The 20,400-nt window shown below is 40.6% G+C and overlaps 1 protein-coding gene across 2 annotated transcripts; it reads left to right on the forward strand.

Annotated features, from left to right (window-relative positions):
- Positions 1 to 2,754: 2,754 nt before the first annotated feature.
- On the forward strand, positions 2,755 to 20,022 carry dlec1 (DLEC1 cilia and flagella associated protein). Of its 2 annotated transcripts, none has more exons than XM_086065506.1 (40): positions 2,755 to 2,967; positions 3,206 to 3,312; positions 3,473 to 3,586; positions 3,846 to 3,968; positions 4,038 to 4,194; positions 4,442 to 4,555; positions 4,634 to 4,791; positions 4,862 to 5,079; positions 5,171 to 5,255; positions 5,340 to 5,427; positions 6,431 to 6,604; positions 6,686 to 6,822; positions 6,923 to 7,015; positions 8,472 to 8,562; positions 8,630 to 8,792; positions 8,863 to 9,055; positions 9,162 to 9,238; positions 9,308 to 9,476; positions 9,557 to 9,653; positions 9,748 to 9,878; positions 11,197 to 11,358; positions 11,452 to 11,582; positions 11,676 to 11,826; positions 12,811 to 12,927; positions 13,009 to 13,130; positions 13,278 to 13,460; positions 13,560 to 13,627; positions 13,708 to 13,859; positions 14,803 to 14,918; positions 15,007 to 15,077; positions 15,139 to 15,338; positions 16,316 to 16,441; positions 16,517 to 16,639; positions 16,720 to 16,814; positions 16,885 to 16,969; positions 17,047 to 17,244; positions 17,904 to 18,056; positions 18,119 to 18,269; positions 18,372 to 18,492; positions 18,564 to 20,022. In XM_086065506.1, the coding sequence occupies exons 3-40, from the start codon at positions 3,503 to 3,505 to the stop codon at positions 18,661 to 18,663; spliced, it is 4,977 nt and encodes a 1,658-aa protein (XP_085921632.1). In that variant the 5' UTR covers positions 2,755 to 2,967; positions 3,206 to 3,312; positions 3,473 to 3,502; the 3' UTR covers positions 18,664 to 20,022. The 2 variants fall into 2 exon arrangements, with proteins under 2 accessions (XP_085921632.1, XP_085921633.1); XM_086065507.1 differs by having other exon boundaries at positions 2,756 to 2,967; positions 4,865 to 5,079; positions 18,564 to 20,021.
- Positions 20,023 to 20,400: the final 378 nt, after the last annotated feature.

Below are 20,400 nucleotides of genomic sequence, written 5' to 3' on the forward strand. Positions count from 1 at the left end.
ACGTGTCGTAAGGCTTTCAGGGACCTTGTGTGCGCGCGCGTGTGTGATTTGAGATTTTTCTATTCATTTGCACATTTTCCTTGAAGTATTAGCTAATATGTGGGATTGCGTAACATGGAACCTTTTTAGAAAGGGAGGGCCAAGTCAGCCATTATCGGCAATTCAGACAATAGATGATAATGAGGCGCACTGTGCCATATACAGGGATCTGCACTCGTCTTGACAGGTAGCGGCTTGGGTGTCGATGAAGTGCTGCTTCCATGAGTGAAAATACGGTCCATGCTTTTACTGTTAGTCACCGGCTCCGCGTATAGTGAAAAGTTGTTATGTTTCGGTTCTGTGAGGTTGGGGTTTTGTTTAGATTTTTGGGTGTTCTCGTTGTCTTTTGTCTATGTGATCAGTGTTTTGTTATGTGTTCCTGGTCCTCCTGTGTGTGTCTTCCCTTCCACAGGTGTTTCTCATTAGTGTTGGTGTATTTAGTCTGTTGTGTTTGTCCAGTCGCCGTGGGTGCATTGTCTATGTTATGTGTGGAAGTTCGTGTGTCAAGTCTTCGGCACAGCCAAGTCGTCTTCGGCGCAGCCCAGATGTCTTCGGCGCAGCCAAGTCGTCTTTGTCACAGCTAAGTCGTCTTCGGCGCAGCCAAGTTGTCTTCGGCACAGCCAAGTCGTCTTCGACAACCCGTCTTCGTCTCAGCCAAGTCGTTTTCAGCCCATCCAAGTCGTCTTTGTCACAGCCAAGTTGTCTTCGTCACAGCCAAGTTGTCTTCGGCACAGCCAAGTCGTCTTCGACAACCCGTCTTCGTCTCAGCCAAGTCGTTTTCAGCCCAGCCAAGTCGTCTTTGTCGCAGCCAAGTTGTCTTCGTCACAGCCAAGTCGTCTTCGTCACAGCCAAGTTGACCAGTCTAGTCTAATCCTGTCCAGTCATGGAAACCAGTCTAGTCACGTTCTGTCCAGTCATGGGGACCAGTCTTGTCATGTCCTGCATTTGGGTCTGCCCTCCCTCAATTACTCGCATCCCTTATAACAGCAGTGCCCCTCACCTTAAAAAAAATTGGGTAAAGTGTACTATAATTTTTTTTTTATCAGGAACACCCGGAAATGGTTTTAAATAGTGAACAAAAATGGCATAGTAAGACTTCTTTATTGCCAAAATACAGACATGTATTGGTGCCGATCCAAATTAAAATGGTTGAGACATAGGCCAAACCAATTGTGTTCTCTGTGTAGAGTTGGCAGGTCTAGCACCTTCCACTTCAACATAACACAGTCACAATGATCAAGAATAAGCCCAATTAATACCCTTAAGGGAGTAGCACCTGGTAACATGTCTGGTGTGTCCACACATAAGGTCTTAACACCCCATTAGACTCGCTGACAGGGCAAAAACTTCATTCTGTCACATGGGTTTCACCTCGTTGAGGTTCAACATCTCAATAAGAGTTGCACTTAAAACTTAACAGCCTGTTTGTAGTGATTTTAGGAGCAGATGACATAACATTCCACTTCTTGAAGTTTGGGAATCCCCCGGAAATATCTGACATGATTCAATCAGGCACTGGCTATTGAACAAGCTCCCACTATATTGGCTGCATATGATATGAACTGCACGTCAACAGTCGACACACCGGGCCTCTCGTGTCAGCCGGCACCCTGATCGAGTCTCTCGCCGGCTGCCAGGCTTGTGAAAACAAGCTAAAAGCTACAAAGTGGGCAAAAACAAAAGAGTCCCTCTCGAGTGTTTTGCTGTAGTTGACGACCTCGGCAATTTGCGAGAGCCACTCATAGGTTCCTGGCAAACATATCCAACGCCACACCTTGAATAACAGTCCAAGCAGGTTTGATTGCGGTGTCGTGTTTTAGTTGTGTTGATAGTTGCAGGCGATAAAGTGACCACATCTTGATAGGAACAACTTGACACTGATTTACACGGTTTGGTTGCACCTTTCATCACTTGTGTACTGATGATCGGATAACTGAATTTGGGCGAGAGGTGGGGTGCACCCTCGATTGGTCATTGCCAACGACATGAGTTTTGAGATTCAAACGCCAGTCCTCCAGGATTGTGAGGTGTTAACCACTAGTCCGCTGTCAAGCCCCGATTACAAAGTTAATTCCCCGTATGTCCCTAAACCCTCCCGTTGTCCTGAAAAATTCTAACTTTTGACCCCTATGCGAGAATGGGGTCAAATGATGTTAGGGAGGGTTAAGATTCATACTGTATTGAGGACAAGACACTACTTTGACAGGGTAACAAATTATTTTCTCCAGACTTGCACCAAAATTGTTCTTACTTTGCCCCTGCCCCTTCTAAAAAAAAACAAAAAAAAACCTTATGCTGTGAAACCCTGCAAAGTAGCTGAGTATGCTGAGCTCCTCCACGCATTTGCTTATTCCTTCAATTTGTATATTTTATATTTACATGACACAGCTTTGTGTAGCTGTTTTACTTAGAAAACTGTTATTGGGTGGTATGAACATGCATGGATACATTTTGTGGCTAATCCACATTTCTAGCTATATGCTGCCCCCTTTTGGCGGAAAGCAGTGCTGTTCAAACATACAATGTTTAGTCAATCTATATTATTGTTAACAAACCAAAACTTGTGATATATGCCTATTAAAATGATTTACAGTTCCATTTCACACATTTCTTTTTCACTTTATGCCTTCATTGTATGCCGTGGGATGGGCTCGAACTATGATAGGCTGCTTCGGTCCTCAACACGTTGCTATGGCAACGGCCTGTACACAAAATGGCCGCCGGGAGTTTACTAATAACAACGTTCAGAAAGTGAGTTTAGCTTGCATTTCAAAACTCAAGTCGTTTTTTAAAATTCGGAGTTATCTGTGGATTTGTGTAACTAATGTCTACTAAAACTACTGGTTAAGAACTCAAACTCTTGAGTGGACCACTACATTTTCCCATAATGCACTGCGCGACAGGCGACAGAAACTCCTTAGAACACCTGTGAGTACATTTTTCTACATTTTTACAGCAAAAAATACCAATTTGATTAAAAATCGAAACCCGAGTCTTTAAAAACGACAAAGAAACAACATAACATGTACCTAGGCATAATGTACATGATGTGTTTGATCAACAAACGAGACGAAAACACAATACTTGTTGTGCGTTTTTGTTATGACTGTATGTATCCGGTTAAAGTTGTGTTATTTATTTATTTTATTCCTGACTTTTGGTACAGATTTGTGTGTCGCGATGAGAAGGCAAAATGAATGGCGGTCATCGCGACCATGTTGGTTTCCATGACGACCACCGTGACGTCGCAAAATCAACACGCTTGATTTCAAAGTACTGTATTGTAGCCTCTCACCTCGTCTCATTTCGGCTAGATTAGCTTCACATGTGCATTTTTTTTTTTTGTAAAGCTTTAAGTTAATAAAAATAAAAAAAAGAAGTCAAATGTATCCAACTTGTTTGCAAGATGCTAACACTGATGTTTGGTTGCTAGGTGCTTTGTTGATCCTTTTTCAAGTCAGACATGTTGCAGGAGCAACAAGAGCAGAGACCATCTCGGTGGGATCCTCCCGTAGACAGTCACAACCCTGCTTCTGCAAAATCGCAGGTAAGCTAGCTACAGTGGTTCTTAAATTGCGGTTCCCGGACCTTCATGTTTCAGAGAAACATGGCTATTGGGTCCGCAAAATGATTTGGAATAAATTATGTCAAGTCATTTTTTTTCTACCTCTCTCACTTGTGTAGAGTTGTAAGGGTGAGCAAAAAGTAATAATGGCATTTAGTGCTTTTGTTCGTTATATAAATGTCCTTGGAAAAATGTCCCCCTTTCAATGATTGACCTATTGATTATGTGATTTGTGCAAAAGGACATTTCTCACGTATTGGCGAGCACCTTCAAGGAGCTTTACACCAACGTAACGCCATGCCACCTTATGAAGGCAAAGGGGAGGAGCAGCTATCATGACAAATATGTCGAAGAGCTCAAACGGGTAAATTCAACTGCGTGAACAGAGCCGAATCACAAGCCGCTTGGGTTCTAATGACAATCTTTTTAAAAGGTTCGGGCTGAATACAACCAGCGTATAAAAGAGGCGGATATGCTGGAGACCCACATCATCCACGCCAGAGCTCGGGCGGCTAGCACGGAGCGACGGACCGCAGAACGGATGAAGGAGGACTTCAGGGACGTACATGATCTTCAGGGCCTCCCACCAGGTGACAGAAATATTCATCCACCTGTAAACACATGCAAGCGTTGCACGTACTAATTTTTTTTTAACATCTTAAGCAATTTTGAACCAAGCCAGATTATCAGCATGTGTCTATCCCTATTTAAAAATTAAGAGGTATAACATTAACGATTGTTCGCCATGACTATATAATAATATAATAAACACTCCTAATCTAAATGTTCTGGATGGTATTGCAGACTAATCAAACTTCTTATTTGCATCTCTTCTAGTCAAGTCAGCTTTTATCTGGCACGTAGATGAAGGTCTTCTCCAAAAAAACGACCTGATTTCGCCACTGGACTACTTAAAGCCGCAAAAAATACAAATGAAGGCTCCGGCAGTTGGTACTTTTTCTCTCCTACCATGTTTGATTCAAGTTGTTTTTGATCCTAAACTCACATTTAATTGCATCCGTCTTTCAGTAAAACCAGATCTTACCAGACCGACCATCGCCTACACCTTGCGCGTGGCCAACGAGCTGCCCGACGGCACCCTGTGGAGGAAGAGGAACGAGTCCGAGTCCAGCCAGACTCTGGAGTGCAGCTCGCTGGTCTTAAAGAACAAAAAGTCACCCAATGAGGTTTGCAGTACGACCTTGAAGCTACATCTCAATGAAAAAACAATGACTTTATGAGTCTTTCTTAATGGAGAAGATACAGAACCATCCCAGGCCGCAATGGATGGACGAACCGAGTGCGACGGATCGGGCGGAGGGCAAAAAAAAACTCCAGAGGATGAAGGAAAGGCAACGCATCCTTCAAAATCCTCGCTTCCTGCCTCCAAAAGCTCATCAGGGTGCCGCCTCCATCATCCGCCCCCTGGTGGCTAAGAAGGATCACGGGATGGATAGCGTGGAGGGGGCGGAAAGGTACAGTGAACTTTCCAAAGGCACTTTTAGTAGAACACACCAGCAAATCCACCAAAATGAATGTAATGTTTGTTTCTTTTGTCATCCTAAGCACTAGAGAAAGTCCCACTCAGGTCTTCCTGGCCAAACCACCTGTTGTGCTCTTCACAGTTTACAGCGTGGGACAGGTGTATGAGGTATGCCTTGCTGTCCGCGCTCGACCATTCCAATGTTTTGAAATCAATCTCAAAACTATTTGCTCCATCTTCCCACTGTCTTAGACAACACTGGAGTTAAAAAATGTGGCCTTTTCCAGCCGAGACATCCGAGTCCTCCCGCCGAGCAGTTCCTACTTCAATATCGGTCTAGGTGAGAGTTTTTTTTAATTGATTAATTAATTAATTGATTTATTTTAAACACACTTTAAAACAGTTCTCAGTTGTCTAAATGTTGGCATGGTTTCATCAAAATACCCCACAAAACCAAATATTCACTGCTTCTACACTCTAAAATCAAACGAGCTGTCAAACGATTACAGTTTTTAATCAGATTAATCACATCTAACAATTTTGATTAATCGCGATTAATCGCTTAATAAAAAAAGCTTTTTTATCTACATTTTTTTCCCTCGCCAAATTTGAAGAGCACCGGTTATGTGTTCATTATTTTGACATTTAATGTTATGAGGACGTCTTCAAAAAAATTTTGATACACAGCACACGCTCCTCCTCCTCCTTTTCTAATCAGTTAATTACTTGCATAATTTAAAATGGAAAAAAATGACCTCGATATTTGGACATGAACGAATATTCTAAATGTGATACGCAAACATTTATTAAATGCTTTACTTTAATGCATGAAATTAAGTTTATTGCACAACACACACAACCTGTGCTACCTTAAACGTAGCCATCCGCTGTCACGCTAAAGGATAATCTATGGTCAAAATTAATACTTGCGATACTTTTTGTGATCAATTAATCAGTTAACGCTTTAAGTTTGAGTTTAAGTTTGACAGCACCATTAAAAAATATAACCCAACTATGAGTAAAAAAAATGGGGTCGATTTGACCCAATTTTGAGTCAAGAAATGGGATTTTCAGCGTAAAACAACTCATAAATATTAGTCAGAAAAAAATTCGGTAATTTTGTATAAAACAACCCAGAAAGTTGGGTCATATTGACCCATAAAATGGATCGGTCCATTTTTGATCCATAATTGGGTTACTTTTGACAAAACTAAATGATCATTCAAGTCCTGTAAATTATCCCAAATGTGTCACTTTTCAGCAAAGTGTTCACAAAAGATATAAGCAAAATTGTGTGGCATGATTTTGAAATGATTCTTCTTCTTCTTCTTCTTCTTCTCTAGGGAGATTTCCTGGCAAGGGCGGCGTTGTCGCTCCGGGCATGAGTTGTAAGGTCACAGTGCGCTTCGCTCCGGACTCCCTGGCCGACTACGAGGACCGCATCGTGGTGGAAAGTGAAGGCGAGCACGTCCTCGTGGTCCCCATCGAGGCGCGGAGACCGCCTCCTATTCTCACCTGTGAGTCTTCTCCGACATTAAAGCAGTTTCATGGAAAAGTACTCGGTTGGTATCCTGATGATCCGGAGACCATGTTTGCAGTGCCGAGTGTTCTGGACTGTGGTTATTGTCTCATCGGGGGAGTGAGATGTGTTGAGTTCCATTGTCAGAACATCGGGCTCAGTGCTGGTACTTTCTTTATCGTCCCAAAGAATCAGTGGCCAGCCACCAACCCCAGGGTAAAAAAAAAGAAGAAGTTACTTACCTCTATGATTGGTTATTTTATTACTATTAACATACTTTGTTGTTGTTGTTGTTTTGTTTTTTTAATCTTCCCAGTTGGTGGTTAGCAGTTGTTATTCTGACCAGCCTCCCTTTGCTATCAGCCCGTCTTTCTTTGCTCTAGAGCCCGGAGAGACCACTGTAGTCGAGGTGAGGCCGTACTGGACGGAAACAATTTGTACCCTAATTATAATTTTTTTGCTTGAATCTTGAAGCAAATTTTCCCATTGTCAATAATAAAAATCACCTTTATTGGCAAACTCATGACAATTTAACTCATTCACTGCCATTGACGGCTATAGACGTCAACAATTAATTTGAACTATTTCTTAGTTTCACATTTTTTTTCCACTTTATTTAACAAGAGTATGAAAACCTAGAAAAAAATGTATTGTACGTTTAGAACAGATATAAAATTTGTGATTAATCGTGAGTTAACTAGTGAAGTCATATGATTAACTCATTCACTGCCATTGACGGCTATAGACGTAAAAAATTCATTTGAACTATTTCTATTATTTTGAAATTGTTCCCACTTTTAACAAGAATAAAAAACCTAGAAAAAAAATTATTGTACATTTTGAACAGATATAACATTTGTAATTAATCATGACTTAACTATTGAAGTCATGCGATTAAGTACAATTAAAAGTTTTCACCTGACGCGATAAAAATAAAATAAAAGATTCATAAAAATTAGGGGCGTCAATTAATTGCATGACTTCACTAGTTAACTCACGAATAATCACAAATTGTATATCTGTTCTAAATGTACAAAAAAAAATCCCCTAAGTTTTCATACTCTTGTTAATAATATAAATTGTTCAAATTAATATTTGACATCTATAGCCGTCAATGGTAGGTGAATGAGTTAATTACAATTAAACATTTTAATCACCTGATGCCCCTAATTAAAAAAAGAAAAGAAAAGATTATTAAAAATTAGGGGCGTCAGACGATTATTATTTTTTTTTGTAATTAATCGCATGACTTTAATAGTTAACTCACGATTAATCGCAAATCTGTTCTAAATGTACAATAAAAAAATTCTAGGTTTTCATACTCTTGTTAACAAAAGTAGAAAAAGATGTGAAACTAATAGAAATAGTATTAATATTGAATTTTTGACGTCAATGGCAGTGAATGAGTTGAGGAGGAAGGCAATTAAATGAATAATTTCAAGGAAAGTCCACTTGTTTTTATCCATCACAGTGGGCGTCCATTTTGCCACTTGCTGTCGATTGAAAATGAAAAATTGCTTTTGCTCAGGTAACCACCAACCAGGTTGTGAACGTCAAATGGCCAAATTCAGGAAACAGGTGAACCGTGATTGGTCGTTACCTGAGCCCTGAGCAACTGTGATGTCATTTTCAGTCGACAGCAAGTGGCAAAATGGCCGCCACCTGAAATGGATAAAAATGCAATATTATTCCGAATGGCATGTTTCGACTAGGGGGGGGTGCATACACATATTCTTTTGGGTTGACTTCCCGTTTGAGGTCATTTGAGGAGTAATTCAAGGATAAATAAGTAACTTAAGGCCACATTTTAATTCTAATACGCCATAAAAAGTTGCTACAACTCCACAAGTCCGGTCTTCCTGCAGGCACTTTTCTTTCCCACCACCACCGAACGGATTTGCCAGCTTTTCACTATCGTGTGCGACAACTGCCAAGTGAAAGACATTTGCATTCAAGGTAAGACCATTAAATTTTTTACTCCGCCTTAAAAATGTGAAACTCACTTTGACTTTTCTGCTCGCAGGCGAGGGCCAGCTGATCGCCCTTGAGCTGCTGTCCGTTTCCGGCAAGGATCAGCCCCCCGTTTTGGGGGAGGTGCACGACGTCACCGCCGACTACTTTGTCCGATTTGATTCGTGCAACCCGCACACGGTGCAGCTGAAGACGATGGTTATCAGGAATAATGTGTACGTTTCCCTTACGCCGTTTTGATGTTGAACATGAAATACTAATAACGTCTTAATATCTTTATTGAAGCCACTTGGAGCTGCCTTTTCACTGGCAGATCATGAAGCCGAACCTCCTGCCGCTGCTTCCGGGCGAAATCCCCAAGCCCTGCCACATTCAGTACCAACCCGACAGGGACGACATTTTCCAAATCATCCCGGCTGTGGGAATTCTTGCACCCTGCCAGGATCGAGAGTTCTCCCTCTCCTTCTCTCCCAAAGAGGTAGAATTACACTCATGTTTTTTCAGACCTATGGAAAATGTACACAATCCAGGCAATTTATGAACCTAAGAAAATTGATGTATATTTGTTTGATTTATTGTTAAAGATGGAGGACTACCACAGCGTGTGCCATTTAGTCCTGAGCGACATCCCCCAGCTGCCGTTGGAGTCCGCCGACGAGGGGTAACGCTTCATCTCGGCGCGGCGGGTTCTTTTCTCTACTTAAATGACAACTTCTCATTTGGGCGGCAGGGCCGGCAACCTGCAGCCCGTGCGCATCGGCTCCAAGGTGGGCGACGCCACCGTCATGGAGATCGAAGTCAAGGGTTCGACGGAGGCCTTCAACATCCTGCTGGAGCCTTACGCCCTCGTCATCCCCGGCGAACTTTTTATTTTCACGACCACCACAAGACATTTTAAGGTGCTTTTGCTAAACCTGCAATCAGTGAGTCATATACTTGCGCAGTATTTTGTTTTCAATGTTAATTCTGTCTATATCAGATGTGGAATTACAGCAAAACATCTATCTCCTTCCAATGGGATGAAATGAGCGGCAGTTGTCACGAAATAGAAGTGGAGCCCGCAACTGGAAAAATAGGTACATCGGGGGTTTCTTTCTTCTTTATAAACAACACTGACTGTGTAAACAAAATAAAAAAAACAAATGCTCTTTTTCCTCCTTTTACCTACAGACGAGAACGAGTGTTTTGTTTTCAACCTGATCGTGACCGGAGGCAAACCGGAGAAGGTGGTGACCAGTCTGCACTGCCACATCGAGCACCGCAAAGAACCCGTCACCTTGGCCGTGGAGGTCACCTTCAAGGTAAGCGGGACCGACGATCAAGCTTCACCAGAAGAATAACAGCAATTATTATGCCATGTCCAATCCCATTGCGCTTATCAGTACTGATAATTGAGCCTGATAAGGTTTTTTTTAAATTAATGTATTTAACTCATTCACTGCCATTAACGGCTATAGACGTCAAAAATTAATTTGAACTATTTCAATTAGTTTATTTATGTTTCCACTTTTGTTAACAAGAATATGAAAACCTAGAATTTTTTTAATTTAACATTTAGAACAGATATCAAATTTGCGATTAATTGTGAGTTAACTAGTGAGGTCATGCAATTAATCATGATTAAAAAATGTAATCGCCTGACGCCCCAAATTTTTAATATTCTTTTCTTTTTTTAAATCGCATCAGGCGATTAAATTTTTTAATTGTAATTAATTGCATGACTTCAATAGTTAACTCACGATAAATCAAATTTAATATCTAGGTTTTCATAGTCTTGTTAACAAAAGTGGGGGAAAAATGTTAAACTAATAAAACTAAATAGTTCAAATGAATTTTTAACATCTATAGCCATCAATGGCAGTGAATGAGTTAAAGGAGACATATGATGCTTTTTTTTTTTTTATTAGCTTGTGCAAGTGAATGAGGGTATACTCCACTCAATATGTCATATTAAATTCAATGTCTGTTTAATTTGCTATTAGAGCACCAATGATGACAATAAAAGCATTTTCAGCCATGGAGGCAGCACTTCGCTACACTACACTATAGGCGTGTAACTATAACAGCAAAACTTATAACACTAATATCGCTGTCGTCATGCCAGAATATTAAAAGCAGCGCATCTGTTAATAAAGTCAGGTTGATTTCCACTTTTGCACTTCTAGCACCCTCTGGTGTTTTTTTTGTGCAGTTTAATTTTCACACGGCATGTTTTGGCCCTCTATGTTTAAAATCCACGTTATTGGTCAGATGTAGGGGAATGTAATATGCTTGCGAACCGAGTCAATATGTGGATAATAATAATATTGCGATAATTTTCATATCGCGACCTTCATATCGTGATGTTTGGATAGCGTTACATCCCTACTACACTATGTGTATGTGGCAGCACCCCGTCACCAGCCCGTTCACACCTTCACCAAGAAATGAAGTGTGTGCCACTATTCAGAGGCTAACGCTGTTGCCTGACACAAATGTGCATTCAACAAAACTCAATGCAGCTCTGCTTACCTGTTGGCTTTCATGTATGTGTTTCAGCATGTATTTTGTCATTTGTCAGACATTGTAATATTTATTTGGATTTTCAAATTCTTATGTTGTATCAATGTGACTTCCAAGGGTCCCAGCGTGAGCATCAGTGAGCCCAGCGTGGACTTCGGTCTCATGAGACTCGGGGAGCAGAGCCAGAAGACGCTGTACCTCGACAACGTCACGCACCTGGAGGCGGCCTGGATACTGGAGGAGGTGCACAAGAGTCAAGATGAGGGCCAAGACCCGCAGGTACAAACGCGCTCGCTCACACGTGACAACAGACTTGTCATAAGTTGTTATCAACCGTCTTGTGTGTGTGTGTGTGTTTGTGTTTGTTTATAGCTGGTTGTGGAGCCATGCAGTGGGTTGCTGCCCCCTTTGGCTGGCTGCCATGTGGAAATCCACTTCAGGCCGCAGTTCTGTCAAGAGCTTGAAACGGAGCTGGAGCTGTTGGTGGAGGGTGGGACAAGATGGTAGGAAGGATGTATTACTGTTATTTGGGGGTACCTGTAAAAAAAATAAAACATTCTGTACCTTCTTTTTTTCACTCTTTGTGTACTTTGCAGTCACCTGCTGCTAAGAGCGGATGTGCAGTCTCCTCAACTGTGTCTGCTCAATTGCGAGCTGCTCTTTTCAGAACTCTACATGGGCATCACCGCAGAAGGGACCGTCACTCTTTTCAACCAGACGCTCTTGCCATCCAACTTCTCCTGGGTGGTGCGTGTCAAATTCCAGGAGAGATCATTTAAAATCGGGGAAGCACTGCACAATGGTTCACGCATGCACATGCTTTTGGATATAGTACTTGTTTGTTATGGTTTGTTTTCCAATTATTCCTATACAAGCAAATTAAAACATACATTTTCATGTTAAGTGTACCCTTTAACTCATTTGCTCCCCAAAACGTATCAATATGTTCTATTTTAAATATTACCATGCTCCCAAAGACATATTTATGTTTTTGTAATGGTAGTTATTACAAAAACGGCCAGCGGGTGGCAGCAGAGTGTAAGAGATCAACCAGGGCCATGTTGCGAAAGGCTCTTTTCCCGACTGTTTTCAACAGTTTTGTGAATAATGATTAAACTATCTTCAAATGCTAATTGCTGCAAAAAGGAAACAGAAATATACTTTTTTTTCCTGATGAAAGAAGACCCTCTATAGCAATAGAACACTATATTCTGCGGGCAAAATCAGTCAAAATCCAGTAAAACAGCCTGGAGCGAAGGGGGTTGCTTCAGTGAAAATGACTGGGAGTGAATGAGTTTAAGGGGAAGTCAACCCAAACAAAAAAAAATTGACAATAATATGTTCTATGCAGCCCCGTCTAAATATGGTATTCTTGTTGACATTGTAGTAGTGGAATATGAGTTTTTAACAATCTCAGGAGGCGGCCATTTTGCTACCTGCTGTCAACTGAAGATGACATCAATGTTGCTCAGGTCTCAGGTAACGACCAATCGCAGCGCAGCGTCAGAAAACCGGTGAGCTGTGATTGGTTGTTGCCTGAGCCCTGAGCAACTGTGACGTCATCTTCAGTTGACAGCAAGTGGCAAAATGGCCGCCCCCTGAGATTGCTTCATAACTCATATTCCACAAATGTAATGTCAATCAGAATGTCTAGACTAGTGAGGTCACATATAACATATAATTGTCAAGAATTAAGAGATTACTAGAATACTTTACTGATGTCTTCTTAAGGACGAGCTGAAGGGTCAGCAGGCATCTCTTTGTTCAGCCAGTTTTGAACCCCTGTCAGGCACTCTGGGACCAAACGCCAGCTTGGACATCACAGTCTCCTTCATATCCCATACAGATGTAAGACTCTTGCTGTGATTTCAAACACATTCAGCCTTTTTCGTTGATTGATTTATTCTGATTGTTTTTCTGTCACTGAAGTCGGCGCTGAATGATGTCATTGCGCTCTGCGAGGTGGAGGGCATGAGCGCGCCGCTTATTCTCAGCATCCTGGCGCCCACAACTCAGAGACTCAGAGTGTCCTACTCGCTCCCTGGCGGCAGGTGGGAATATTCAAGTTAAAAAAATAATCGCAAAAAAATCGCAAAAATAAAAAATCGCAAAAAAAATCCCCCTCAAAAAATCAAATAAAAATCAAAACATTTGACTTATCATGAAGTCATCATTCCCTTCTTCGTCTCTGCCCGTAGTCCCGCTGCGGACAGCACAAGGCAAGCAGAGTTGATAGTTGACTTTGGTGACGTGCTGCTGGCCAAACCTGTCACCAAGCAGCTGCTGATGACCAATCACACCGCCATCCCGGCAACTTTCACCATCCAGGCCGAGTATTTCATCTCCGACGCGTGGAAGCCCAGCAGCCAATCAAAGACAAGGTGCCTGCGTGAATATTCATCTTTGAATTTGCTATAGTGTTTAATAGCAAAAAAAAAAAAAACTACTACTTTTGCCATGACTCCCACTTTGTAATGAAGATCCCAATACATGAAGAAGCCGCTTCACTCCGTCCAAGCCAGGAAATTAGAGGAGCAATCACACAAGGGTATGCATGAGTTCTCAAAGTGATGTTTTAAACATGAGGCTGGAATGAGCAACAAATGCAATTTTAATATGCATTGGCAGACTTTGTCAGCGACCTGCTGGCCAACGGGAAAGGCGCAGCCTTCTTCATCGTGCCAAGCGCCGGAACACTGGAACCCTTTGAGACCCAAACTGTGGACGTGACCGCCTACAGCGACATGTGGGGGGAGTACAGAGATCATCTCGTATGCGAGGTAGGTAGTACAAGGAATAATGTTTAAAACTACCGCAGCGTTGGATTCACAGTTCACTTAAGTAGTATTAAAGTTTGTGTTGTTATGTTTTCATAAAGTTTAAATACATGAATAAATCTACCTCACACTCACAGCTCACTTTATTCAGTAAAAATTTGCATTTATTTTTGCATGAAAAGTGCTATACAAATAAAGATTGATTGATTGATTGATAAAAAAATAATGAAGGACAAAAAAAATCTATAAATTACATCCTCACATTGGGTCACATTATTTATTAAAAATGTCGTCATTATAGTAAAAATATTCAATATTCTTAAAAATATTGTGAAATTGACCTAAACATTAAACTAACTAGTCACTTCATTTTTTTTTCTTAAAATGTCTTGATTGTAATAAATAAATACATAAAAATGTTTGCTGAAACTTGACTTGGAAGTTGCTTCATGGGATATTTTCTAATTTAAAATAAAAATAATAATAATTTAACTAACAGGCTATATGTTTTTTTTTCTCTTTAAATTTTATTATTAAAATAAATTTACATTTATTTAAATATATTACTTATTAATTCAATGAATTAATCATTTAAAATGTATTTGCATGTAAATACATTTATTTAAATTTAAATACATTTTAAATGCTCTAATTACAGTATTAAACCTATTTTTAAAAATAAAATAAGCTTGACTCACTGTCAACTTGGTAGGGTATTATTTCATAATAAAACAATGAAAAAAATAACATTTACTACGCTAATATTCAATTTTTAATACAATTGTATTGAATAAATGCATCGCGTCATACAGCAAAATGTTTCTAATATTTTGAACCTCATGTAGCTAAATAAGGTGACTGACATATTATGAACTCAAGAGTGATGTCGTGCAGTTTTACATCAGTAAATTCAAGTAGAGACCACCAGAGTGTATCCTCACTACAGGTGGGGGACCTTGAGCCCAGCCTCCTCGCTTTGCATATGACAGTGAAAGGCTGCCCGCTGTACTTCCAAATCACAGGCCCGCGCCCTGATGACCAGTACCAGGGACCCAACGTACAGTGAGTGCCGCTATCCAACCGCTGCTTTTAATATAAGCCTCAGATGTTCTGTATATAACAGCTTTGTCAATATTGAACACATCTTTAGGTTCGGCACCCGTTTATCTGGAGGCGACACTATTTCCCGTTCTCTTCGCATCAACAACCCCACCTTGTTTGGTAAGTAGCACTTCTTTCTATGTGTATGTATTTCAATAAAACCTTCCCCTTTTTTCGACAGATTTCCGTCTGGACTGGGAGACGTACAACGTTATTCCGAACGACCGCAAACTGGTGGACGTTTTGATGTCGTACGGGGAAAGCTTCCCGCTCAAAGAAGCTGACGACAATCCCAGGGGGGCGTCGAGACTTCCCAACGGGGAGGCTGCCTGGAAAAGGGCTCAAACGTTGGGCTCGCGGGCTTCTCTCCGCAGCTCCACTGTGAGTATACGTGCATAAATGACATGGCATAGTTAGCGGAGACACATTTTTCCTTTTTGACCCAGGTACGTAGCTAGCAAATTTTCAGTGGGGTGTCTATTGTGACATAACCTCTTTTTTTTTTTTTTTTTTTTTTTTTTATCATACCAGCAACAGTCAGGATTTCATGAAATAAAATTCACATACTGTATATCCAGAACTGTGCTCAACTTACTCATAATACAAGGAGGATCGAGTCTAACTCATTCACTCTTAGCCATTTTCACAGAAGCAATCCCCTTCACTCCCGGCTGTTTTACTAGATTTTGACAGGTTTTGCAAGGCCCACAGAAAATTGTGTTCTATTTCTATAAAAACATAGAACCTTCCAAAAGAAAGTTTAGAGTCTCTCCTTTTAAAAGTATATTTCTATCTGCTTCTGTTTTGCGTTAATTAGCATTAGAATAAAGCTAGGTTTCACCATTATTCACAAATCTATTTAGAAATATGAGTAATGAGCTTTTTTTCCAACATGGCTGGTTGATCTCTTCTCTGCTGCCACCTGCTGCCTTTTTGTGTAATAACTACCATTTCTTCAACCATTCTTTGCATTTGAGCTGCTGCATCAAAGTCTTCTGTATGCTCTACCATTAAAAAAAAAAACATAAAAACATATAAATACGTCTTTGGGACACGTAAAACTTTTAAAATAGAACGTATCTATACGTTTTTGAGAGCAAATGAGCTACCGCTATCGTGCACTCTCATAGCTTACTTCAATCTCATGTGCTGATTTGCTAGCCAGCAGCCAATCAGAGTCTTCCGTTGTAACCGACGGCTGATGCCACATATATATATATATATATATATATATATATATATATATATATATATATATATATATATAAACATATAACATATAAACTCCATATAGCTCCGCCCCTGTGTTCCATTGCAATAATAATTTCCCCCTTGTCTGCCACAACTTGTGATTTCAGGGCACGGAGCGGCAAGATTATACAACCAAGGATGGTCCAGCAAAGAAACAAATGCTGTCTGTCCACATTCGACCTCACGTGGGAGACAAGTCAGACGAGCCGTACTGCGTCACACCACAGCAAATTGTACACAAGCAACAATTTAAGCCACTTTGCTTTATATTACTTGAAACCAACAGCGTTTTTTTTTCTGCCTCCCAGGTGATCCCGGCACAAGGCAGCAACACCGTGCACGTGTCTTTCACCCCACTCACCCTGTCCGCAACATCTTGCGAGTCCAAATGCGTAGGCTTGGCCCTGGGCTTCATCAGTCTGGATTCTGAGGTAACGCTGATCAGCACACGACTCGATTTAATGAGCTAAAAACACACTCTCGTCAGATATCTTGGTTATTTTTCTTCCAGGTGGCTGCCTGTGTCCCAGGAAAGGTGACCCGGCTCCAGGGTTTGGCTCTGGAACCCATCACAGTGGATCTCCTGGCGTTGGTCAAGCCCGCAGTGTAAGCAATGTGAAATATACCCATCCTCGAAAAAGTTAATGAGTTTTGTTCATCCGGGGGGGAAACGCAGGCTCTTGGTGCAAATGGAAGACGACAGCAAAGTGTTGGAATTTCATACCTCGGCCGGCGATTTAGTGAAGACGGAGGGAGACGAGGTTAGTCCGGCGTTGATAACAAGCGTGACGAAGGAGCCGTCAATCCCTCGTGAATCATTTGGGAGTACATTTTGCAGCTGTTTCTGGAGGAGTTCGACAACGTGCAGAGCTTCCTGCTAAAAAACCCCACTGAGATGCCGCTGCGCTTTCGACTCAAGTCTCAGCCGCCATTTTCAGTGCTCAAGGTGCCGACTCGGGCCGGGTCCAGCGCATCCAGCAAATCGTCGGCCGCGGACCCCCACGCCCTGATTCTGCATTCACAAAATAGCATACTGGTACAACTTACACACACAACTCGGGGCGGGGGGGATTAACTCGTTTGCTCCCATAAACGTATAAATACGTTCTATTTTACATATTACCATGCACCCAAAGATGTGTTTTAATGTTGTTGTTTTTTACAGAAGGCTTTAATGCAGCCTCTGAACTCAAATATAAAAACGGCCAGCAAGTGACAGCGGAGTATAAGAGATCAACCGGGCCCGTTTTGCAACAAGTCCTTCTCCCCTTTTAAACTGATTTGTGAATAATGATGAAACTTAGCTATAATCTAATTGCTGCAAAACGGAAACAGATATAAATATACTTTTTTTTCCTGATGAAAGAAAAGACTCTAATCTTTCTTTTGGTAGGTTCCGTGTTTTTATAGCAATACAACGCAGTATTCTGTGGGCCTTGCAAAATCAGTCAAAATCCAGTAAAACAGCCAGGAGCAAAGGGGGTTGCTTCAGTGAAAATGGCTGGGAGTGAAGGAGTTAATTAAGTTTATTGCTCAGAATTTTTTTGGGGAAAAATAGTAGTTGCTTACACTAACAACTCAAAGAAGCTAATTTACAAAAACATAATCAATGTTGCCAACTTTGTGACTTCTACAGTAAGTAGCGCTTGCAACTATTTTTTCTCCAACAAGAATTTTTTTTTTTTTAACGTGCAGGTGAGGGTGGCCTTCTGCTGCTCGCCATCACTTTTGGATTACACCGAGCATCCGACGGACAGCGTGACGCTCGTCCCCTGCAGCGACAGCGGATGCAAGCAGCTGAAGATCCAGCAAGATCTCCTCATTCACTACAGCAACAACAGCTTCCAGGTCCGGAGGACGCCGGCTCAATAGTAAAAAAAGTTCCTGCCAATATCGCCGTCCCGTTTCAGATGGTGCCGCTCTGCGCCCACGTGAAGCTGGCGACGCTGTGCCTGTCCAGCGACCACATCAATTTCGGACTGTGCTATTTAGGCCAGATGCAGGCGAAAGAAGTCAAACTCTACAGCCTGGGTTGCCAAAGTCACTGGACGTTGCTATTAGGTAATTCAGTGCCACCCTAAAAAGTAGAGTTCAGGCTAATTATTTTGTAAAAAATATTTGTGGCATCAACAAATCGTTTTGTCTTCCTCGACGTCACGTCAGAGTCGAGTGAAGACGCGTCCCACGTCTTCAGTGTGACGCCCACCTCCGGGCTTCTCCGCGCCAAGGACCACCAACCCACCGGCGACCACTGCCAACGTCTGGAGATCAGCTTCACTGCCAGGTAGGGCAACGCGACGGTGTCAGGCGACTTCGAACTTCATTGTATGCATGTGTGTGTGTGTTACGTTGCAGTGAGGTGAAGCAGTATAAGGCCACGGTGGTGATTTCCTCGATCCTGGAGAAGAGTCCACTCATCCTGCAGCTCCAAGGCACAGGATCCAGACATATGTAGTTGTAAATGTAATTTTTTTTCTTCTCAGCTATTATTATTTTTTGTAATAGTTGTATCAACTCATGCTCACTGTACAATCCAAAAAAACACTCCTAGTAAGTTTTATTTGATTAAATTAGGCTTTTAAAAAAAATATTTTTTAATCGAATGAGCAGTCATCCAAAACAACACTAAGATGTAAGTAAGAATCATGACAACATATAAAAACATAAAAAAAATTATGGAAAATGTGTTTCTACAATTATAACAAATACATCTCCAAAAATATGATAGACATCTTTTCTAAAATTACAAATATATTTTCAAAATATATTATTAAAAATATATAATTTGCCCAAATATATAATCAAATTTATTAAAAGTATAATCCCAAAATATAGTTAAAAAATATTAGAAATATTTACAAAAATATTACAAGCATATTTCCAAAAATGTTTTAAAGAAAAAATATTAACATAAAATGGGTATAATAATAATAAAAGGTTATAAGACCTATAAATAATATTGTAATTAAATATAAAAATTATGATAAAACATAAAAAGAGTATTAGAAAAAAAAACTATAAAAATTTGTACAGTAAGTAAAACATATAAAAATATATTAGAAGTATTAAAATGTGAGGAAACAACATATACAAATATACTGGAATAATATTAAAATGTTTGGTACTAGAGAAAAAGAACCTCTCCTGAAATAGATGCCTCCATTTTTTTCCTCTCACATAGAAATAAACAAATTAGAACTTTCACACCAGTCACGGCAAACGATAACCACAAAACAGGAAATTAACCTTATCATTTGGTCTAATATCAATTCATGCTTGTGGAGAACAGTAAGCTTCACATAGGAAGATTCAAACCTCTTTATGCTAACCGCTTGTCCACCGATAATTGAATATTACGACGTGTTAATTCCATAATTTTGACAAGTTTGGCAAAGTCCTATAAGGCGGCTTTATACAGCTGACAACTTGTCTTATTTATGTGTGACAGTTAGGAACCTTAAAATTGTATTTAAAAAGAAAAACAACCTTAATGGTTAATTAGTTTTGTGCCAGGATTAACTCGATTTACATTATTTTCCTATAGGGTAAAAATGGAATTACAATAATGTTAAAGAAATGGAGCCTAAGTGTAATGAGGCCTTAATGTAAATATGCAAAGCACAAACAAAAGTATGTATAATCTTTGCAAACAGCAATGTGAAAGAGATGTTTCATAATAAATGCTTGTCAAACAAGCTCCATTCCTCTCATAAAAAGCAACATGATGGCGGCTCATGTGCCACACAGATCTGCAGCATCCAAAAAAAGCTCCCACAAAAAAAAAAAATCTACTGAGGGATGCAAATATCCAATTGATATTCTTTGCACTCTTGCAGCCTTACACACACGCACAGCAAGGGCATGTTTGATCACAATGAAGCACTGCTGTGTGCAACCTGATGTGAAGGTCAATGGAGTCTTTGTCATTATTGTCCTTTGCTATATAGTCCACCGCTGCCCCTCGTTGTGTGCTTTGGGCCCAATCCAAGGGAACATGCACCGGCTATTTTGTTTCTCTTCCGAGCAGCGTTCCCACCTCGGTGTCAGGCGGAAGTTGACTCACTTGGAGGGAAATCGAGAAAACTCTACAAACAAACCACCATCAGTACACTTCTTTGACTGGTTCAGTTTAAATAATGATTTTGATGTGATTTATTAATTCTGAACACAGCCACATATTAGTTTTGAGAGG

This window comes from Leptonotus elevatus, chromosome 21, assembly GCF_054856555.1.
Source record: "Leptonotus elevatus isolate MCC_2025b chromosome 21, RoL_Lele_1.0, whole genome shotgun sequence".
Taxonomy (NCBI): Eukaryota; Metazoa; Chordata; class Actinopteri; order Syngnathiformes; family Syngnathidae; genus Leptonotus; species Leptonotus elevatus.